General features: G+C 35.5%; 1 protein-coding gene across 3 annotated transcripts in view; it reads left to right on the top strand.

Annotated features, from left to right (window-relative positions):
- The window catches only part of HNMT (histamine N-methyltransferase), a 132,755-nt gene that overhangs the window by 12,024 nt on the left and 95,787 nt on the right, over positions 1-24,944 (top strand). For 2 of the 3 annotated variants that reach the window (XM_008695864.2, XM_008695862.2), the window contains exons 2-3: positions 490-542; positions 21,195-21,302. In XM_008695864.2, coding sequence (XP_008694086.2) covers positions 490-542; positions 21,195-21,302 — 161 coding nt within the window. The remainder of the gene's footprint in view (positions 1-489; positions 543-21,194; positions 21,303-24,944) is intronic. The other variant, XM_008695863.2, reaches the window with a different exon arrangement.

Below are 24,944 nucleotides of genomic sequence, written 5' to 3'. Positions count from 1 at the left end.
ACAAAGTAGTGTTTTTTTCATTTTTATATCCCCAATGCTAAATATAAACACATAATAAATGTTTAATAAACATTCGCTCATTGAAAGGAAGTTAGCAAGAAAGAGGGAAAGCAGATATACAGCACGAATCATCTTAGCCTTCTTCCCATCTATAATGAATGGCTTATTAGATCACTAGACTCAAAGGCCCACTTTATCTGTTCTTATTCTCCAAACAATCTCTAAACAAATGGCATTTCCTATCTCAGAAATAAATGTTTATAGTGCTGTTTCTAAAAGTCTCCCAGTTCAAAATCATTAATGAGTAGAACCTATTTTCTAAAGATTTCTAAACACAGCAGTATAACCACTGACATGAGTGTGACCTTTCATGTTGGCCTAGTTTTTGTTCATTCTAATTCTAGTTTTTTCTCTTCAACTAGACTCAATAATCAGATTTTACAAAGCACATAGCACATTTTTCTTAAAATACATAATTTTTTTTTTCAGGATTGGTGATAGAAAATCAGAAATTAAGATTCTAAGCATTGGCGGAGGTGCAGGTATGAATAACACATTTTTAAAATTTGTATTTCACTCCAAACATCATGCTGTTTGATGGCAATATTATTCATTCTTACGATAACTATTTTTCTTTGCTCTTAGAAGAAACTGTCTTATTAAAATTAGTAAGAGTAGTATCACTTCAACTAAGATTAAGGGCCCCCATAGTTTTATAACATTCAAGACTTAAGGCTTCATATCCCTGAAATAGGGATAAGATGTGGCTTTTTATTTTTATTTATTTATTTTTTAAGATTTTATTTATTTGACAGAGAGAGAGCAAGCACACAAGCATGAGCAGGTGGAGCTGGAGAGGGAGAAACAGGCTCCCCACTGAGCAGGGAGCCCAATGTGGGGCTCAATCCTAGGACCCTGGAATCATGACCTGAGCCAAAGGCAGATGCCTAACTGACGGAGCCACCCAGGTGCCCCAATGTGGCTTTTTAATACTTTTTATAAATGGAAAAATACATAGAGTAACTTTAAGGAGAACTTTTATCTAAAATTATTTAACTGTTCACAGTAAAGGAAAATTTCATAAGACATTCCTTAAGCTTATGCCACTTAAGTGTGGTCCATGGACTGCTTGCTGGTTTGCAAACTGTTATTGGTCCAGGAGGAGATTAGAAGCATGCACTGGAATATAAATCAGTGCACAGCTCCCTTCATTGAGAAACTATCAATATGGGGGGAAAATATGTTTAATGACATAGTTAATTTATACTCTTGTGGCCCCACTCTTTGAGTTGTACTGGCCAAAACCATTCCATCCCTCTGATTCAGTTCCCAAACTGCCCTCCAAACAGTCAACATACTTCCAAACCCACTTTCATGGTCTTACTACTCTTAGAGCTGTGCTTGTACCCTGGGAGAAAATGGGAAATCTGAAAAGGCCAATTGATGTGGGTGTAGTTTCTGACTTTGCCATTAAAGTGTGACAATGTGTGACATTGGCTGGAATATAAGCTTCTGTTTGTTCATCAGTAAAATGGAAACAATGAATTAGATCTCATAGGATTGTAGTGAGAACTATATAGATAACATTTATATCATGCTTAGCACATTGTTACCGCTCCTGTAAGGTACAGGCTGGTCCCTTCTTCAAAAGTAAAACAAAAAATTTCATCTGCAGACTTCACCTCAAATCAAACTCCTGAGTAGTATTTTTATTTTTAAGTTGCTAGTCATCTGGAGATTGGAGTTAATATAGTAATATGTAAAATATAGTCATATATATTATTTATATATTTCTATATTTCTTTCTGTCATTATATTATTTTGACTGAGTGACGGCTTAGTATTGGTTACCTCCTGGTAATAAGTAGACACTACACTACAGCTTGTTATATTGTGCCAAGTGGTAATCCTTTGGGTTTCTCAAGAATAAGTGCTCTAGTGACACATGAGCAAGTTAAGTAGTGATCCATATGAATACAAAGATAACTAAGAGCCCTCTAAAGGAATCACTTGTTTTTAATGTAATCATTTGTTCATTTTTCATACAATATACTGTGATATGATGTAATGAGGGCTAACTCCTTATTGTTTTTTTTAAAGATTTATTTATTTATTTGACAGAGAGAGAGAGACAGCCAGCGAGAGAGGGAACACAGCAGGGGAGTGGGAGAGGAAGAAACAGGCTCCCAGCGGAGGAGCCTAATGCGGGGCTCGATCCCAGAATGCTGGGATCATGGAGGGCTAACTCTTTAAAATAATTTTTATTTATTATCATCTTCCACCAAGAAAATAGAAACGAGCAAGGACAAATAATGAAAGATATTGTCATGAACAATATTATAAAGACTGTTTAAGCAAAAATACCCTATCATTCCTTACTGATATTCTAAGTCCTAAGGATTATAAAGGTAAATTCATTTAACCAAGACAGTCCTTTCCAGTGAGTTTTGCATATGAGTTTCAGACACCCAACAGGCAATGAGACTATCATTTGATAGTGTCACTTGTGCTTGGACAAGAAGAGAAGCCCTACAAGGAAAAGTAATTAAAAACAATCTCTATCATGGCCAAGTTAATTGACCTTTTAATATAAAGTTAATTGAATTTCTAATGTAAATTTATCCAGATGCTTATAAGATATCTAGAGAAAAGAACATTTGGCCTGCACAGTGATTCCTTACATAAAAGTGCACATAGGAGCTAATATAGAGAACTTATCAAAACAGAGGAAGCAACACTTGGAATTTTTCTGACTGAGCCCTAAAATTGTATTAATAACAGGCTCTGCTTGGGGAGAATATGGGTACCCTTTAAGGTTACTTTTCCTAAGAAATTGATCAGAAATATAAGAAGAACTCCGAGGGAAATTCAAGCTATAGATACTTAGCATTCTCTGCTCAAGTAAGTAAGCTATATGAAATAAAATTGATTTATTTAAAATTCCTAGGTCTACATGTTTCTGGGATGAAAAAGCAATGCTTTATAGTGGGAGGACCCCATTTAGTTAGTTTGAGTGCTCACATACCAACTGGGACATGTTCATCTGATAACCTCAATGATAACATCATTGCCTAACTGCAAGCACTGGGCAGAAGAACCATATATTACTATACAATGAGGAAATTCCTATCTTTTAGAGACATGGTCTCCCCACATGTTCTACAATCTATAGCGTACCTGAGAGTTTTGCATTCTCCTGTGACCTCAGTATCCTTTCAAGTAGTTACTGAACTCCAATCCATGGCAAACAAGACCATTGGCCCTGTCTAGTACTTGTGCTCAGCTCCCATAATGTATCTTACAAGGTTCTACTTCCTTCTTAGCTTACAGACCTCTCTGGTTTCACTGTGTAATGTTCTGCTCCTGGTTGCCCAGATACCTGCAGATAATTTTCTGGATATCTTTGGTGCAAATATTCTCTCTGCATTCCTATTGGTGGTACCACTTCTCCCCACTACAATGAAAAAACAAATAAAAGCAAAGAAACTAAAAACCTTTCTAAATGAAATTGCTGCTTTTATCACTTAATGCTCATGTTCTTTGTCAGCCTATTTGATTTTCCTTCCACAAACATGAGCCCAGGGATACCTATGCACCCTTTCTGTCTTCTGCTTCTCTTCTGTACAGGTTGGTGATTGTGTGGAGAGATTCCACCATTTAAGAGAGAATGTAAGGTTTTTGAAAAAGATGTTTGGCAATTCAGTTCAGAAGCTGAGCAATTATTAGGGCTCTGAACAGTTCAAAAGAGAGGAAACTCATGGCAAACTTTTTAATGTTATCTTTAATCTACCACATCAATAAAATACAATTGATAGACAGCACTGCTCTCCATAGATTGTATGCCTAATGTTAGGAAAATGTATGAAATAAATACATGAACCCAAAAATGAAGAAGGAGAGGAAATCAAGAGAAAAACATCATGTAGCTTTTATGGAGCCCAAACCGGGAAGTGTAAAGTTGTATTGTGTACGTTGCATGTGTTTGTGCTTTAATGAAACACAAAGCAACTGGAATTGCTTTTATTCAAGGTCTTGAAGTACTCAGACCATGTTCATTTCAGCAGTTGTTTTTAGACATTGAGAACAATTGCATTGTATTCTAAGTCTCATAGAATATGTTTTGGGTTTATCCTCAGTACTGATGCTTGAACCACCCAATGGGGTTTCATTATTATTTGATTTTTAATGAATATTGTCTTTATGCTAGATAGTACATAAAGAAAAAAACATATTATTTTTGATAGAAGAGAATGCTAGTAATTTACACTGCATGCATTTATGCCTGGAAAAAATGTTCCAGAAAGCAGTAATGGGCAATGTGTTCTTCTTGCTCTGGGCTCTGCTTAAAGGAGAACCTGCTGTGCTGTTCAGTTCTTATGTCCAAATGCCAGAAAGTTTTATAAGGATTAGACAAGATGATAACTCAAATAATCTCGTTTTATCCAGCTTTCTACTTCTATTTTTATTAACCTTTTGTGTACTGACTCAGTTGCTCTAACATATATAATGGTATATGTGTTTACAGATAATTTTTAAAGATTTATTTATTTTAGAGAGAGAGAGAGAGCAGGGGGAAGGGTAGAGGGAGAGGGAGAGAGAGAATCCTCAAGCAGACTCCTGGCTAAGCACAGAGCCCCACACGAAGTTCAAACTCAGGACTCTGAGATCATGAACTGAGCCGAAATCAAGAGTTGGGCACTTAACTAACTGAGCTACCCAGGTGCCCCTATAGATAATCTTTAATCAACTGAAACATCTCACATATGAAATACAGGTAGTCTTAACCCTCTCATGCCATCTTTTTGTAATAATTTAACTGACATATGTTGAGAGAAATTAGATGATTTTTTTGTTCTGCAACACATAGACATCGGCATTCTTACTGAGGTTAAAAAATAGAAAAGAGTTTAGAAACCATCAACATCTCTTTTTACAGATAAGAAACCTGAAAACCACCAAAGCAGAACAAAAACCAGGTCTCTTGACTTTAGTCCAGTTCAACAGATTATACAAAACAAGTATAAAAGTTAATTACTGACTTGGAAAAGGAGACATTAGGTACTTAGTAATAGCCAGCTATCTAATCTTTTAGATTATTAATCCTGTCTCCGCTCATAGTGACATGTTAAGGTGACACAGAAGTTTTATTTTCTAAGCTAGTTGGATAGAAGTGAACCAAGTATAATTAGGGCAAGAACTGAAAGAGCCCACTGTGTGAAGTTTAGAAGCCAGGAGGTGGTAGGAAGCAAGGGTTAATGTTTTTCAGTGGTTCAGAGTAAGCCAACAGTTTATATCAGCAAACTGAGAATGACTGGGAAATACAGAGAATTAGGTGTTTTTTTTTTTATTATTTTTTTTTATTTTTTATTTTTTTTATTTTGGCCCTGGGAGGAGGGCGGGGATTGACTGTGCTTATTCCCATTTTCAGATATTTCCTATTGATCAAACTACAGAATATTTACCCCTAAAGAATCAATGGTTGTTAAGTGAGAAAGATTGCTTGAGTCAATATTACAATTTACTGATCAAACTTTTCCAGGAATGAAAGCACACATCTTGAGAGATAAGGTGTTATCTGTGACTCTAGGAGTAAGCATAGGCTACAAAAATACTTTTCAGGCATGCTGTGGAAGGGACTTAGGCACTGATTTCTTGGATGTTGAGGCCATTAAAGGTGCTTTTGGTCCAGAAAATCTAGGTTTCATGAGTAACCTTCTAGAAAGAGGTAGGTATTTCTCCAGAGTGGTATGGCTAACACCATGTTTGGCTATATCAAGGAAGTGGAATTTAAATGGGACTTCTAGACATGCAGATAATTTTTAATCTGTATTCTAGTTGCTTATAACTTGAAATGAGTAAGTACTATTTTACTCATGTGCAGCATGCTAGCAGTTACTGTATGATATGGACTCTACTGATTCACTGATTTATAGAATTTAGGACTGTCTACTTTGGGTAATCATAGTTTGGGGCCTCAGATAAAAAGTTTTGTTAAAGGCATTCATAACCATATTATTAAAAATACATATAATTTTAACAAAATAGCTTACCCCATTGTATTGTATTTAAAATTTTCAAGTGAAATGGAAGTATTATTAACAACAAATACATTACCAATTTGAGAGAAGCAAGCATAATGCTACAACATTGGAACCATTGTCATTAAAACCAGAGTAAACAAGATTGTTTTGGGTAATTCAATAAGGCTTGAAACAGGAACACAGGATAATGAGCAGAGTGAAGACAAAACTACCATTATTTGCAGAATAAATGACTGCATACTTAGAAAAGCAAATAAACTCAGCTGTACAGCCTTAGAATTCATAAGAATGCAATAATGGGCTGATATAGGTAAAACAGATAAAAAGCAATATGAAAGATCCACATTACTTTTTTGTTAACATATGAGTTTTTTATTCACACTTTTGAGTATCTACAATGTACTTGGAAGTCCTTAGCACGTGGTTATCTTCAGTTTTGCTGAAGGAAAAATTTGTATCTTGTCAGTTCTTTTGACAATTTGGGATAATCTCTCAATTAGTGAATAGACTTCCACTTGACATTTACTATTGAATAAAACTTTGTGATTTAATATACACACTCACGCAACCCTGGTGTAGGGGTCTGTTGTCATCTCCATTTTACCGATGGTGAACCTAATAATATATGCCACAAGGGCTTGGGGATTATAGAGATTGGGGTCAATGCCCAGGGTCTTCTCAGCTTTGTCTCTATTAACAATAACAAACTGGTAGAAGTGATGAAAAAGTATTTGATTAGCTAAAAATTATATTTAAAATGAAAATAAGCAGCCTATTTGAAGAAAAGTTCAAATTTTTACTGAGAACAATTTGAGAAGATTTGAAAAGCAAATATGTAATACTAATGAGATTACAGTGATATGGAAGCTTTCATTTACAAAACCTAAAGGCATGAAATGAAATGAAATTTTCCTGAAAGTAATGTATCAAAAAAGTTCTGATATTCTTCAAATACACAAAGACCTGTCATGCTGGCCATAAGAATGACATACTTAATACATAGAAAGCCACTCACCTGCTGTCCCACCACAGCCCCAGCTACAGCTTCAGCACCTCCTCATGGATTCATGGACATCCTTGCTCCCACCCTGTACCCCTGCCCCTGCCCCCCATCTCTAGGTGCTCCAGCAATTAGACTGATCTTGCCCAACAAGGAGGCTTCTAAGAATGTGCTATAGTTTTTCAGTCTGCTATCTTTCTCAGCATCTGGCACCCTTTGTCCTTAGGCCTTTGTCTTTTGCTCTTTGTTTTTTATTTTTAATACCCTCAAAGACCAAGGGGCTCATTCTAACCATTAATTGTGGTTCTTGGAATTAATCTAAAAAGAAATCTTCCTTTTGCACAAAAAGGCATGGTTTGTTGTCAGGTTCTTCATAATAGAAAAAAATTAACTACATACCAACTAACTATATATAAAAATATATTTACACATAAATATGTATTTGCATGTATTTCCACATATAAATGTATAAATTTATATACTTTTATATTACATTTATATTATAGTATCAAAGATAATAATTAAAACAATTATTCCATTTCAGAGTGTTGCCACCATAAATAACACATTTAAGTACATTTTGATATATTCATGGTTTAACTCTCAAGTAAGAAAATCAAAATAGTTCATACACATAATGATCTCGCCTGGTAGACTAAAGGAAATTATTTGTTTGAAAGTAAAAAAGGAAGAGCTTAGAAGGAAATAAGCCAAAATGTTAACTTTTGCTTTCTCTGGTAGTGATCCATTTATTTGATTTTCTACTTCATATCTGTATCTATTTCTCAAGTTTTTTGCAGTACTAATTTTATAAGTAAATAGAGGGACAGAAAGAATAAACCCAGTTAAAACTATAATCTTATAGTTGATGAGAGATGATGGTAAAGAGTAGAGTCACTGACTTTTGACAGCAACTTTAGCTATGTGGCTGATGCCCATAGCACTACTCCCACATACATGTTGTGGGGACAATTTTCCTTTGGCCATTTTTGACTCACTGGCAACAGCATTATACTTGTACAGATATTTTAAGAACCATGTCATCTGTGTTATAGCTTAGCTGAGCTTTTTTCAGAGCACACAGATTCTCCCATGCCTGATCCAAGTACATGTTAGCTATGATGCTGAGGGTGATGGTGGTCAAAAGGATGGTGGTTTTCCACTGTCTCTTCCTTGAGACACTTGATAATTGTTTCCTGCTTTTTATTCCATGAGGACAGCAGGTCCTCAGACTCTGTTCATTCAAGGGCATAAATGACTGATAATTTTCCTCAACGACATTTGTGTTTTAATGATTATTAATGTTGCAGGCTCATATAAGAGCCTGTGAAGGTTATTTGGGAGACAGAGAGGCATGAGAGAGCATGCACGTATGCCATTGTTGATGAAATCACACCATCTACATGATTATATTGGACTACCTTTGCCAGTTCAAGTAGTTTCATCTTACAAGTCCTGTCTTTGGGCATGAGGAAGAAAAGGTAAGAGAAAGTTAGCACTTCATTAAGGGTAAATCAATACAATTTTTACACATTACAATATTGTATGGATAGAATTTACTTCTTTCTATGTATGTGTTGAAGTAGCAGTTAAGTATCTATATGTTTAAACTTTAGAAATTAAAAGTTAAGGCAAAATTCAGTCTTTTATGTGAATTGTCTATCAAATATCTCTACATTTCAGTGTTCAGCACCTTTTGGAATATTTTCTCTAAGTTGTACTTCATACAACATTTTGGTAACATGGCTCTTCTTAGGCCTCCTGCAGTTGCAAAGTATTCAGGCAGTTTTGTTCCTGGGCTAACAGCCAGAAGACACACGAAAGCAAATGGCAATGCCCTTTCGACTCAGAATTTATATTTATAATTCCTTCCTGAGACCCTACAGCTATTTTAATATTCTATCTCATATTTCTATACTGACAGAATTGCCTCAATACTGAGACACCCAGGGAAAGGGAGAGAGAGAGAGAGAGATGGAGAGAGAGAGAGAGAGAGAGTTGAGGTGATCATGTCAGGAGTCTTCTATCTTTCCCACTGAAGCTCAACATCAGATTGTCCCTGCTGTGGTTGCAAACCATAGCTGAAATTATTTTTCTTCACTAAGCACAGAGTTATCTGGGCAATTTTTCTCCCTACAATTTTTTTTTTTTTTTTGCACCCGATATTCTAGTAGAGAGAACAAGGAAGATAATAATCTTAATGCAACATGTAATAGAATAAAAATTTTCCTGCTGATAATCTAAAGAGTTCACATACATTTCAATATGAGAAATGAAGCAAGAATAGAAGGAAATCAAATGGCAAACTCTATTTCCACTCTTTAATCCTCCATTTTATTGACCTGCAGATTTTCTTACTTTGGGAAACCCCAGGGTTCTCAAGCTGGAATTTGTGTTTCATGTGATGGAGCATAAGTCAGAAGAACAAGCCAGACAATACAAATACATGATGAGTGCTCTTACAAGTTGTCATTTTATTAGGGAGCTGCCCATTTAGAAGGACAAAACTTCATTCCCTCATTTCTAGTCCCCTTAAACTTTCTTTTACATGAAGCCTACTTGACCATCCAATTGAAAATCACAAACTCCCCTCCATGGCTTCCCCCTGCTCCTTTTGCCTTGGTTTTCTCCGTGAGACTTATCACCATCTGTAACAGTTGAATGTTTTTTTTTTTTTTTTCTGTAGTATTCATTGTTATATCTCCAGTGATTAGGACATGGCATTTAGTAGCTGCTCAAAATATTCATTGAATTAATGTATAATAGCTTCAATTTATTGAGCAATTACTATATAATCATGAACTGAAGTACAAGATCTCCATATAGTGCCTCTGACCTTTACAATAGCATAGACCACATTATCCCTAATTTACAGATATGTACTTTAAAGGGCAGAGATATTAATAAATTTGTATAAGATAATTCTGTCAAATACTAAATTTGAGCTCAGTTTTGTCTATCCATAACCTCTAAGTTTTCCTTTTCATATTTTTTTCTATTTTTAATCAGCTAACTTCGGATTTCAAGCAAGAATGCAACATTCCTCTGCTATCTCATTAAATATATCATTGAAGTTCAGGGAGTGGAGAATAGTTGTCTAGAAGATGAGATCCATCCTTTCCTTGTTTTTGAACTTTTTGTAAGTTCCACTGTCAGGGATTTCAGATATCTATATATCTATATCTATAGATATCTATATATATCCCTCTAAACATAGGCATGATGCATTTAAAATATGGCTCATATGAAAGCGATATATTACAACCACAAAAATATCTGACTATAAAATTAAATAAAGAGTCAACATAGCACAAAAAGAGAGATGAAGTATCATTTTATAGTTGTGGCTGATTTGAGGGATAGGGTGGTACAAAGGAAGGAGATTTGCAAGGAGGGGGATTTTAAGAAATTCATTTTCATTTAACTTTCTAAATCAAGATCAGCATATTTTGTTTCACAGAAAATAACACAGGAAGAAGAAGGAGAGAGTGGGCAGAAAATTTATGGAAAGAAATAATAACTGAAAACATCCCTAATCTGGGAAAGGAAACATTTTCAGATCCAAGAGCACAGAGAACTCCCATCAAAATCAACAAAGGCAGATCCATAAAAAATATATTGTAATTAAATTGGCAAAATACAATGATGAGGAAAAAAATTTAAAAGCAGCAAGACAAAAGAAGATAATAATCTGCAAGGGAAAACCCATAAGGCTAGCAGGAGATTTTTCAATAAAAACTTAACAAGCCAGAAAGGAGTGGCATGATATAGTCACAGTGCTGAATGGGAAAAATCTGCAGCCAAGAATACTCTATCAAGCAAGGCTACCATTCAGAATAAAGGAAAGATAAAGAGTTTCCCAGACAAACAAAAACTAAAGGCGTTCATGGCCACTAAACCAGCCTGTAAGAAATATTAAAAGGGACTCTTCAGGTAGAAAGAGGAGATCAAAAGTGACAGTATAAAGGTAGGAAACACAAAAGCAGTAAAAACAAATATTTCTGTAAAAAATCAGTCAAATAACTCACAAAGTAAAAGGATGCAAAATGTGGCAACATATACCTAAAACATGGGGAGGAGAAGAGTAAAGAATGGGTTCAAACTTAAATGACCATCAACTTAATATAGACTGCTGTATGCAGCAGTGGTTATATGCAAACCTAATGGCAACCATATATTAAAAACCACTAATAAATATGTAAAGAATAAAGAGAAAGAAATTCAAATATATCACTAAAAAAAATCAGCACACCATGAAAGAGAGAAAGACAAGAAAGGATCAGAGGAAATATTCAGAAACAACCACAAAACAAATAAAATGACAATAAATACATACCTATCAATAATTACTTTGAATGTAAATGGACTAAATACTCTAATCAAAAGATGTAGGGTGACAAAATGGATAAAAAAATAGGATCCATCTATATGCTGCCTTTAAGAGCCTCACTTTAGACCTAAAGACACCCACAGATTGAAAATGAGGGGATTTATCATGCAAATGGATGTCAAAAAGAAAGCCAGAGTAGTAATAATTATATTGGACAAATTAGACTTGCAAGCAAAGACTCTAACAAGAGACAAAGACACTATATAATAATAAAGAGAACAATCCAACAAAAAGATTAACAATTGTAAATATGCACCCAATATAGGAGCACCCATCTACATAAAACAGTTAATAACAAATACATAGGAACAAATTGATAATAAGACAAAAATAGTAAGGGACTTTAATACCCCACTTACACCAATGGACACATCATCTAAACAGAATATCAACAAGGAAACAATGGTTTTGAATGACACACTGGAACAGATGGATTTAACAGATATTCAGGACATTCCCTCCTAAAACAGCAGAATACACATTATTTTCTAGTTCACATGGAATATTCTCCAGAAGAGATCACATATTAGGCTACAAAAGAAACCTCAAAAAATTCAAGATCAAGTCATCCAATGCATTTTTTTCTGACCACAACACTACGAAACTAGAAGTCAACCACAAGAAAAAATTTGGAAAGATCACAAATACATGGAAATTAAATAATATGCTACTAAATAATGAATATGTCAACCAGGAAATCAAAGAAGAAATAAAAAAGTACATGGAAACAAATGAAAATGAAAACATGACAGTCCAAAACCTTTGGGATGCAGCAAAAGCAATTCTTAGAAGTTTATGGCAATACAGGCAGACCTAAGAAGAAAGAAAAATTTCAAACAAATAACCTAACTGCAGAAGGAGCAAGAAAAAGAACAACAAACAAAACCTAAAACCAGTAGAAGGAAGGAAATAATAAATATCAGAGCATAGATAAATGATATAGAAACTAAAAACACAACAGCACAGGTAAGTGAAACCAGGAGCTGCTTCTTCGAAAAAAACTCAATAAAATTGATCAACTCCTCACCAAACTTAATGAAGAAAAAAAGAGAAATGACTCAAATAAATAAAATCACAAACGAGAAAGGAGAAATAACGACTAACACCAAGAAATACAAACAACTGTAAGAGAATAATATGAAAAACTATATGCCGACATATTGGACAACCTACAAGAAATGGATAAATTCCTAGAAACATATAAACTACCAAAACCAAAAAAAGAAAAAAAAAAAAGAAGAAATAGAAAATTTGAACAGGCCAATAACCAGCAAAGGAATGGAATCAGTAATCAAAAAACTGCCAACAAACAGAAGTCTAGGCCAGATGGCCTCACAGGTCAACTCTACCAAACATCTAAAGAGTTAATACCTATTCTTCTCAAACTATTAAAGAAAAAAAAAAAAAGGAAGGAAACCTTCCAAATTCATTCAATGAGGCCAACACTACCCTGATACCAAAACCAGATAAAGACAACACTACAAGGGAGAACTACAGGCCAAGATCCCTGGTGAACATAGATGCAAAAATCCTCAACAAAATACTAGCAAACAGAATCCAACAATACATTAAAAAAATCATTCACCACTATCAAGTGTGATTTATTCCTGGGAGGCAAGGATGGTCTAGTATTTGCAAATCAATCAATGTGATAATAAGAGAAAAGATAAAAACCATATGATTATTTCAATAGATACAGAAAAAGCATTTAACAAAGTATAATATCCATCCATTATAAAACCCTCCATAAAGTAGGTTTAGAGGGAACACACCTCAACATAATAAAGGCCTTATATGAAAACCCCACAGCTAACATCATCCTCAGTTTTTCCTCTAAGGTCAGGAATAAGAAAAGGATGTCCACTCCAACCACTTTTATTTTATTTATTTATTTATTTTTAAAAGATTTTATTTATTTATTCGACAGAGATAGAGACAGCCAGCGAGAGAGGGAACACAAGCAGGGGGAGTGGGAGAGGAAGAAGCAGGCTCCTAGCGGAGGAGCCTGATGTGGGGCTCGATCCCATAACGCCGGGATCATGCCCTGAGCCGAAGGCAGACGCCCAACCGCTGTGCCACCCAGGAGCCCCCAACCACTTTTATTTAACATAGTACTAGAATTCCTAGCCACAGCAATGAGAAAACAAAGAGAAATAAAAGGCATCCAAATCAGCAAGGAAGAAGTAAAACTTTCACAATTTGTAAGTGACATGATACTCTCTATAGAAAACCCTGAAGGCTCCACCAAAAAACCACTAGAACTGATAAATGAATTCAGTAAAGTTGCAGGATACAAAATCAATGTACAAAAATCTGTTGCATTTCTATACATAATAATGAAGCAACAGAAAGAGAAATTAAGAAAATCCCATTTACAATTACATCAAATATAAAAAGATATCTAGGAATAAACCTAACCAAAGACGTAAAAGAACTATACTCTGAAAACTATAAAACCTTGATGAAAGAAAATTGAAGACAATATAAAGAAATAGAAAGACATTCCTTGCTCATGGGTTGGAAGAACAAATATTGTTAAAATGTCCATAGGACCCAAAGCAATCTACACAGTTAATGCAATCCCTATCAGAATACCAATAGCATTTTTCAAACAACTAGAACAAACAATTCTAAAATTTGTACGGAACCACAAAAGATCCCAAATAGCCAAAGCAAGCTTAAAAAAGAAAAGCAAAACTTGGAGGCATCACAATTCTGGACCTTGAGTTATATTACAAAGCACAGTGATCTAAACAGTATGGTACTGGCACAAAAATAGACACATAGATCAATGGAGCAGAGTAGAGAGCCCAGAAATAAACCTACACTCATATGGTCAATTAATCTACAACAAAGGAGGCAAGAATATACAATGGGGAAAAGACAGTCTCTTAAGTAAATGATTCTGGGAAGACTGGATAGCTTCATACAAAACATGACCCACCGTATTACACCATATGCAAAATTAAATTCAAAATGGATTAAAGGCCTAAATGTGACACCTGAAATCCTAAAACTCCTAGAACAAAACATTGTCAGTAATCTCTTTGACATTGGCCTTAGAAACGTTTTTCTGGATCTGTCTCCTCAGGCAAGGGAAACAAAAGCAAAAATTAACTACTGTGACTATACCAAAACAAAAAGCTTTTGCACAGTGAAAGAAACAATCAACAAAACAAAAAGGCAACCTACTGAATGGGACAAGGTATTTGGAAATCCTATATATGATGAGTGGTCAGTATCCAAAATATATAAAGCACTCCTAACTCAACACCAGAAAAACCAAATAACCCAATTAAAAATGGGCAGAGGATCTGAATAGATAATTTTCCAGAGAAGACATACAGATGGTTAACAAGCACATAGAAAGATGCTCAACATCACTAGTCATCAGGGAAATGAAAATCAAGACCATAATGAGATATCTATCACCTCACACCTGTCAGGATGGCCAGTATCAAAAAGACAAGGAATAACAGTGGGCCAAGATGTGGAGAAAAAGAACCTTCATGCACTGTTGGTGGGCATGTAAATTGGCGCAGCCACTGTGGGAAACAGTATGCAGCTTCCTCAAAAAATTAAAAATAGAAATATCACATAGTCCAGTAATTACACTTCTGGGTATTTACCCAAAGAAAACAAAAACACTAACTTGAAAAGCTATATGCCTCCCTGTGTTCATTGCAGCATTATTTATAGTAGTGAAGATTTGGAAGCAAACTATGTCTCTATCAATTGAGGAACGAATAAAGATTTGGTGTCCACACACACACACACACACACACACACACACACACACAGGAATATTACTTAGCAATAAAAAAGAATAAAATATTGCCATTTGCAACAATGTGGCTTATGCCAAGTGAAATAAGTCAGAGAAAGAGAAATACCATTTGATTTCACTTATAAATAGAATCCAAACGAAACCAAAATAAACAAGTGAAGCAGAAACAGTCTTCTATATATAGAGAACAAACTGGTGGTTGCCGAGGGGAGGGGTTTGGGGGTATGGGCAAAATGGATGAAGGTGAGTGGGAGGTACAGATTTCTAATTCTGGAATGAAAAAATCACAGGAATGAAAGGTTAAAAAAAAAAAGGTGGGGAGAATGAAAAATAATCTATAATTTCACCACCTGAGATAACCAATGATTGTAAACTGGTGCATATATTTTTAAGCACCGTGTATTGAAACGAAATACACATTGGATTTTCTCAACTTTGCTCAAGTTTCACATTTTAACCAACTGAGAAAATCAGTTACATAATCATAAAATGCCCAGACTCCAAAAGAAGGATAGTATATTGAAATAGAGTTGTTTATTCATTGTAATGTTTCCATTTGTCAAGGAAACTGCAGATTTTATTCCAAACCTTTAAGTGGAAACACATAATAAGGCTTTAGTTAACCCAAACAACTGTTGGCATTTATGTAGCTGAAGGCTTAGATTGTTATTTTAAACAAGTAGTCTACAATTGTCAGAATTATGATCAAGCAATGCCTAATAAGAGATCATATGTAAAAAGAGACTGACTTTGAGATAAACATGTATTGCCTTCTTCCCCTTAAACGTTTTCTTGGATCTCAAAGTTAGGATTCCCAGGAGGCTGTGCAATGCACAATAAAAGTGCTGGCTTCCACATTTCTTTTGTTTACCTCTGAATTTGCCGAGAATTTCTGAATTATTTGATTGATTCATTTCTAATCTACTTTCTCACATTTTTTTGGCATATTAATTTGGCTTGTGTGCTCTCTAAAAGCATTTATAGGGAGCTTAATGTCTGATAGTGGAACACATTCATAATGTTATAGCTCCTACTCAGGAGGATTCAGTTAGGGAAGAACAAATGGTCTCTTTTCTTTTTCCTTCCTTCCTTCCTTCCTTCCTTCCTTCCTTCCTTCCTTCCTCCCCCCCTCCCTCCCTCCTCTCCCTCCCTTTTCTTTTTCTTTCTTTCTTTCTTTCTTTTCTTTCTTTCTTTTCTTTTCTTTTCTTTTTTTCTTTCTTTCTCCTTTTGCTCTTCCTCCCTCCCTCCCTCCCTCCCTTCCTCCTCTCCCTCCCTTTTCTTTCTTTCTTTCTTTCTTTCTTTCTTTCTTTCTTTCTTTCTTTCTTTCTTTCTTTTCCTTTCCTTTCCTTTCCTTTCCTTTCCTTTCCTTTCCTTTCCTTTCCTTTCCTTTCCTTTCCTTTCCTTTCCTTTCCTTTCCTTTCCTTTCCTTTCCTTTCCTTTCCTTTCCTTTCCCTTCCTTTCCTTTCCTTTCCTTTCCTTTCCTTTCCTTTCCTTCCTTCTTGCTGGCTCATGGTACTACAGGTCAGATAACCCCTCACATGCTTTTCAGTGATTGATGATCAAGTTGTTCAATCTAGCATTTTAGAATCCTTGATACTTTTTAACAAACTCATTGGAATCAAGTCTTTGCTAGTGGATAAAATAAGTGAAGTAAAGCAATAATTTAGATCAGGGAACACAAGATTTTATCTATATTGCCAAATCCAGTCAATTGATGGGTAGTTTCTGTCTGAAGGATTTTGATGCTACTTCCAGGCTCTGTGGGAGAGACTAGCAAGGTAATTAGTCATTTGTAGAAGAGTTCAAGATGTTGGAGTTAGATGATGTAGGGAAGTGAGGGGAGAGGGTTCCTGCCGGAAGACAAAAAGGAGAGAAGAGCATGGTGTATGTGGAGGGCAGTGGGAGAGAAAGAAGGGTAAAATTGTAAAAAATTCAAGGTTCCTGTAGCCAAAAATTTCAAAATATGAAGCTGTGAGAGATTAGAATAGGAAGCAGGCTGGGTGGTCTACACTCAGTTTAAGAACTTGGATTTTATATAGTTGATTAGTCAGAAGGTTTTAAGAGGGAAGCAATGGGCTTGATTAGCTTAGAGTTTTGAATGACTGTTGTAATGATGGCTTTGGGGGACACAAAGTTCAGCAAAGATTGGGTGAATTTTTAAGGTATTTTTGCAGAATTCCAAGACATAGATAATTTGGGACTGAACAAGGATTGCTTATAAGTATGGAAAAAAGTAAAGAAACATTTAGCAGGAAAATTTACACATGGCTAGAGAAGGAGAAAGAAGGAAGGAGCAAAGCTCGGGAGACTGGATAGATAGTGAACACTATAGGTAATGTATTAAAAAATATATTTACAACTAAATGCTAAGTGTTTAGGCTAAACCATAGGACATAATACTATAGAACATCTGAACTACCTCTTCATTACTCTCTTTTTGTTGAGGAAGATGTTTACATAAATCGTTTTTTTAAATGCATGTCTCCTATTTCTGAGGGACGCTAGAAAGTAAACTATGTAGGAATGTATTATATTTTGGGTGATCTCTACATCTATCTATCAATCATCTATTATAATAAGAAATAATACAGTCCGTTATAAATAACGAACATAGCACAGAGAATAAGTGTATCATAAGCATGGTGGCATTATTTATTGTCAAACCCAGAATACTTTTAAGAGTGAGAGCTGTAGGGGCACCTGGATGGATCAGTGAGTTGAGTGTCGGACTCTTGATTTTGGCTTAGGTAATGATCTGGCTCCTGGGATTGAGCCCCGTGTCAGGCTCCACACTCAGTGGGGAGTCTGCTTGAGGATTCTCTCTCTTCCTCTCCCTCTGCCCTTCCCCCCACTCTCTTTATCTCTCTCTCTCCCTAAAATAAACAAATCTTTTTTTTAAAAAAGAGTGAGAGTTGTAGGGAGTGGATAAAGAATTAAAATTATAATTTAAAAAATATATTTATTTATTGAACAGGTTTTTATTATATTGGTCAATTTATAAAATAGTTATTTAAAAAAACTATTCACAAAAATAAAATTCTAATAATAATATTTGGTTAAAAATTAAAAAAAAAATGTTAGGACAAGAATAAAACCAGATGGGACATCAGCACAATGACCAAAATGTAGAACTGTCCCCGGCAAATAGGAAGTGTGGTTACTCAACTTATGAAGATGGAAATGGATTTTATGTGCTAATTCCTGATGAAATAGTTTTATTATCTCCTTTTTTTGTTCATTCATTTCTGCTAGGGATCCAGCAGAGAATGCACAGAGAGTTTATGTCCACAATAGACTCACAGTCCAGTGGTTGTTAGGTAAACCTATTCTAATATTGTGCTCTCCATCATTGCCCTAAAAAGAGGGACTGGCTGGTTCACCGTGGTAGAACATTCTGCTGGTTGGGAAAATAACAATATAGGAATATACCCTGGGTATGTGCTAGATACATTCTGCCAGTTGGGCAGATCCAAAATGTTGGGGTCCATCTTAGGAGAAGAAGAGCTCATTAAGCCCCAAGGGGAAAATTATGGCAACCTTCTGAGTTTCAAAATGTTGGATTTGGGATCCTCAGAAATAATGACTTTGTTTAAAATATATGGCTAGGTTGGACGGTGCCTGGGTGGCTCAGTCAGTTAAGTGTCTGACTTTTGGTCATGAATCTAGGGTTGTGAGTTCCAGCCCCAGATTGGGCTCTCAGCTGGGCATGGAGCCTGCTTAAGATTCTCTCTGTCCCTCTCTTTCTGTCCCTCCCCTCCCTGCTCAGGCACTTTCTCTCTCTCTTAAAATGTGTATATCTAGGTTGGTAGAGGCAAGAAGAGAATTTCTGGCCTCTGGCACTTTGGGGCAAGCTGGAATCTATTTCTCATCAGTCCACAGATTTTCTTATCAGCCTTTTGCCCTAGTAATTATTATTTTTTTTAATCATTCAAAAACAGTTACTGCAAAGAAGGAAAAAAGAAACTTCTTATGCCCTTTAGTATTTGGTATCTTCCTATTTCTTAGTATGAAGTAGTTAGAAGAACAAATACTTTAGAGTCAGAAAAAAGTGCCTTAAACTTTAGGCATATTAATATCTACTGAATGTCAAATTACTTTAATTACCTTATCTGGTTGGGAATAATGTTGTGGAGTTTGTGATAACTTTGTGGTCAGGATTGAGTGAGATGATCCAAGTAAAGTGCTGAGCACAGTGTTTGATAAATAGTAGGTGACCAATGAGTGGCAGCTAGAGTTATTATAGAAGGTATAAAAGGTTTCATGTTGGTGAGGCCAGAAAATTGTCACATAGACTCCTTTATTCTTCATTTCAGCTTCCTTCTCACTCCTTCCCCTCCCAACCCCCACCAGCTCCTATAACCAGGACTTGGGGCTCTCATGGTGCTGTTTGACTGCCCTTTTTCCTAGTCTAGCATCTTTTTGTTCCTGATTTATCTTCCTTATTTCCTTTCTTCCAGACCATCTAGTCTTATGACTTATGCTTTTGTTGCCTGCCATATCTAACCTTGTAGAGGTTCTGTTAATGTCATTTATACCAAAATGTTAAAGACTAACATCATTTTCATAGGCTAGTCTTGCCAGCACATAGGTATATTTTAGTAAAGGTCAATATCATAACCTTTAGAGAATAAAAGTGCAGAACTTGAGTTGGAGGCATCAGCAATAGGGACAGAGGAGATATTTTCAAAGAGAGGCACTCAACGATAACAGTAAAACTAATGAACAGCTACTATTTATTGGGTGTCTATTTTACACTGAGTTTTATATGCATCACCTCACTGAACCCTCACAATTAATAAATTACATACTATCATTATTGCTATTTTTCTGATGAGGAAAATACGGCTTGGAGAGGTAAAGCAAATTGCTGAAAGTTATATACACCTAGTAAGTGGAGAAGACAGGTTTGGAACTCAAGTCCATCAAACTTATCACCATCTCTCTCACTCAATCAATTATAGGCTAAATTTTCATCAGGGGCAGGTATCTTTGAGTTCTTCCTATCATTATTTGCTAGAGCCTAGTGCAGTGTCAGATACATAGTATGCAATTAAATTTTGACGCATGAACTAATGAATACATATCTATTCTGCCATAACCTCCTTTACATTTACATCACTAGAATCATGTTTTGCCCTACCTTGTCAAATATTCCAAAATTCTGAAGTTCCAGTAGTCCACATATACCAGTCTGTTCCCTGACTTCATGTCTCTACCTTGCTGTCCTATCTACCTGCAGTTCCTCATTTTCCCAGAGGTATCTGAGCTAACTTCCACTTACCCTGTAACACAGAGCTCAGAAGTGGTCTCCCTCCATAAGGCATTCCATTTCTCTGACCTCTTCAACTGTCCTTTTCCTTACTGTCTCCTTTCTTCTTCCCACCGTGGCCCAACTCGACAGGGTTCCTTCCATGCCTGTGTCTTCCACTAAACCACGGTGTATTTGAAAGTGGATGCCTGACATCTTTTTGTATCTTTTTTTGGTACCTAACATATTTTTCTTCTGACATATTTTTATATGCTTCTGGCCTAATGTAGTTTATCAATTCTCAGGTGTTTTTTCCCCCCATATTTTAACATCTCTGAATTTGGGATACATCTTTCAGTTGATGGGATCTTAAAATTATAATCGACATTGTTTTTTTCTGATCTAGCGATACAAAAAGTAGAGTTGACTGAGTCCTATAATCAACGGGATCTTAGATTTAACATAATATGGTAATAGATAATAAACAAAGTTTATATGAATGAAGTAAGGAATAGCAATCATAGCTCTCCTCAAGTCACATTATTATTCCTACTTACAACCTAGCTGTTCTACATCATAAACAATGTGGCAGGACGACAGTTGAGCATTATTCTTTATTTATGTTGGGTTTTCCTAGTGCAAGTAAGACAGATGATACACTACTTCAAATTATTCTTAATCATTTCTTTCTGGACTTACATTATATGTTCCATATGATTGTCTTCTAGGTGAAATTGATCTTCAAATTCTTTCCAAAGTGCAGATTCAATATCCGGGAATTCATATCAACAATGAAGTTGTTGAGCCAAGTGCTGAGCAAATTGCGAAGTACAAAGGTACCTGTAACCCATGGTGCTCTATGTCAAATCCTATCCTGAAAGGCTTTTCATCCCAAATTTGTCCCCTCAATCATTAACAACATAATTACTGTGGTATGTTCTTTGTACATTTATTGGGAAAAGAACATATTTAATTTGTTTTCTTGGCATACATGACTAACACCTCAGAAATATGAACAATGAATAATTAGATTTCTTTCTTTCTTTCTTTCTTTCTTTCTTTCTTTCTTTCTTTCTTTCTTTCTTTCTTTCTTTCTTTCTTTCTTTCTTTCTTTCTTTCCTGATTCCTCTATTTCCTGGTCATCAACTGTTATTTTTGATGTTTATTCTTAGAGACAGAATCATTAATTCATTCAGAAATATTTAAACAGAATCCTTGCTCTTAAAGTGTTTGTGTTTAATGGATTATAGCAGGAGTCAGCAAATTTCTCTGAAAAAACACACACTATAAATATTTTTTAGGCCACATGATCTCTCTCGCAACTAATCACCTCTCCCTATTGTAGCACCAATGCAGCCATAGATAAGGCTGATAAACCGAGTGTTCATATGTTCCAATAAAAGTTTTTTTTTTTTTATTAATAATGATTTTTTATTATATTATGTTAGTCACCATACAGTACATCCCCGGTTTTCGATGTAAGGCTCGATGATTCATTAGTTGGACACAAACTCTTTAATTTTCTTCAAAAATTGATTTTTTTTTTAAAGAATCAGGTGAAACAGTTACCATAGTTGCACAACATTTTCAGTTACTCAAGGATTTATAATATTAGGGCCTGGACATGTCTCATTTCTCTTTTTGTTCTTTACTGGTCCAACCATGATGCCTAATCAAAGTTGGGCAATGCAGTTGAATACTCACAGATGACTTTCCCTATTTTCTCAATTCTAATATGAATGCGTTTTTCCTGTTTTATCATTTTTAAACTGAACTATCTATATTTAATTATTACAACGTTTCTCCCAAAGTATATTAATGAATCAATTGCTTCTTAAAATTGATAACATCTTAGAATAGGAGAAGAATGGAATCTGGAAAGACAAAAATTCTCTCATTCTTTCATACATCACTCTACCATCTCAAGATCCAGTTGAAATATTTCTCTTTCATAATCCGATAAAAATATTTATTGAGCCCTTTGCACCTGCCAGACACTGTGCTAGATTTGTTCTTGATTGGGAACTTTTTTTCCTTCATTTTAATCCAAATGCTTAGGTTTTTTGTTTTGTTTTTAAGGTGAAAAACCACTTCTCATAAGAGCTTTCCTTTCTCTCTCTCTCTCTTTCTTTCTTTGAACATTCTCCAGAATTGGCAGACACCAAATCATTCAATGCTAGATTTCCTTGACCTTGATTTTTGTCAGTCAGTCTGGGTTCTTTGATGACCCAGTCTCAATGGCTTTCTAAAACCCATGAAAAGCTCAGCCAGAAAGCCCTTACTCTGAAGTTGCAGTGATGTGGGCAGGTCCCACTCTACAACAGAGTCAATCTTTCCCGCAACTTGACAAATGAAGGAAGAGGGCTCTTGACTTGTCAGTACACTAGACTATGCATCCACATCTCTGAGCTAAGCGTTTGGTAGCATCTTGTGCTGCCTCAAATAGGAAGCAACCAATATCCTGGAGACAAGTGCTTAAAATCATCTGAAACATCTGCACGGAAACATTTTAGTATTTACCTTCTTTGCTCACCTTTTTAGGTTTTCTATATTCTCTTAGTCTTACTGCACCCATATTAAATGTTATAGCAAAAGGACTGGAAAGTAAAAAGATTTGTATATCTCAAAGGGATGGATCTGATTCTCTCACAAAGATGAGATGCCCCCATGACATGGCGCTTGTAAGTTACAGCTCCACAATCATTGTGCCACTTACTAAGTGTGACCTTGGGTAAGTCACTCCATTATTCAACCTCTCTGTATTTCACTCTTGATATTTAGAACATTGGACAATAATTCCTTCTTGACAGAGTTGTGAAGATTAGGTAAGATGAAGAGATGATGCATGCAAAGTGTTCCACAGATGAACGAGTAGTACATGCTCAATAAACATGGTTGGATTTTAGCTACCTGATCTCTTTCTGCTAAATGTCCTGTAAGTTACCATCCAAAAGTAGCTTAAACTAATGACTCTATCAATAGGATAGTGATTTTCTTTAGCTGATTGCAGGGATTATGTTTTCACCAATCTTTCTCTGTCTCCACACATACCATTATCTGTGATAATGATAGCACCTAAATTAAAATTTCATTTTATAATTTAATACAATTTCTCAAAAAGCTAACTGACATGAATACTAAATAATATTCAAAATTATTAGTTTACAGCATTATAATTAGGATTTTTTTTTAACTCATAGCAAGAATTACTATCAAACTTCACTCATTGGACCAGAGACCCTTGTGGTGGTAGCAAAAGCCTTGCCTCTCATGTAGCACACTGCTATAATTAGGTATCTTATAAGTAGCAGACCTGCCCTTGATTTGGCTCTGCCTGAAATTTTCTGACTTCTACAGCTATTCCTGCATCCATTACTTAATCTAATCACTCATTCATACACTAATTCACTCATTTATTCATTCACTTATCTATTCAAATATTGTTAGAGTATGTGGTTTTTTCCTCTCCAGCAATATTTTTATTCTTTTTTATTTAAATATTTTATAAAAATTTTTCTAGTTTACTGTTTGTGGTCTAATACTTAGCTTTTATCATTACCCAAATTTTGTGTGTGCAGTGTCTGCATTGCAATTTTGTTTGCACACAGGAAAATTAAAATTACATATATAGTTCCATGTTCTAAACATGGTACTACTCAGGAACCTCAGTGAGACTGGAGACTAAGCTCTTCAGAATCCTCTACAGTATGAATTCTTATTGCCTGTTAAGTGCTTCTCATTTCCACTCTGCACAAAGGATCCTTCTGAGGACATGCTATCTTCTTCTCCTTGGGTATGTCAGATAACTAGAGTGGTCAGGAAGTCCTCCTCAGACGTCGGTGGCCTACCTTTGGATCTGTAATATGATTTCTTTGATACTATCTCACAAACAAATTAAAAGGTAATATATTTGGGTTCAGTATTAGGAAAAATGCTGTAAAATGCCGCATGCAAAGTACCTCCTAAGGGATAGGTTTAAGCAGAGCCTGGGATATAACTCATCATGGTATTGGAGGCAAATTTTGGAGAACAATTAAACTAGACAACAGGTATGGCCCATTTTTCTCAGGTATTTTGTTGTTTCAAATACTCCCATGTATGGGAACCTAGTAGTTAGAGAATCCAGTAAGAACAAGACCTAGATCTCAGATATGTATTAATTTGTGATCAGAAAGAAGAAAATATTTTAGGCTGGAGCCAGTAAGGGGCTTGACGTTTGTTCAAGCTGGGATGTAAGAGAGGTAACAACCTAAGCCAAGGTGAGGATAGCCCAAGACAGTAGAAGCCAAGGATAAGCTTCCTTTCACCTGTGCACTGCCTAAGGAGCCAGCAGTCATGTCCAGCTAAGGGCTTTACAAAGAGCTGCTTTAGGGTTTGTTACCTCTCTGACACATAAACCAGAGTGAAACAAAAGGAGTGAAACATTTTGACCTAAAAATGAATGAATCTTTGGTTTTGTTTCCTTTTTTTTTTTTTTT

This window comes from Ursus maritimus, unplaced genomic scaffold, assembly GCF_017311325.1.
Source record: "Ursus maritimus isolate PB19 unplaced genomic scaffold, ASM1731132v1 scaffold_1, whole genome shotgun sequence".
Taxonomy (NCBI): Eukaryota; Metazoa; Chordata; class Mammalia; order Carnivora; family Ursidae; genus Ursus; species Ursus maritimus.
Note: the sequence above shows the minus strand (reverse complement) of the source record. Positions and strands in the feature narration are given on the sequence as shown.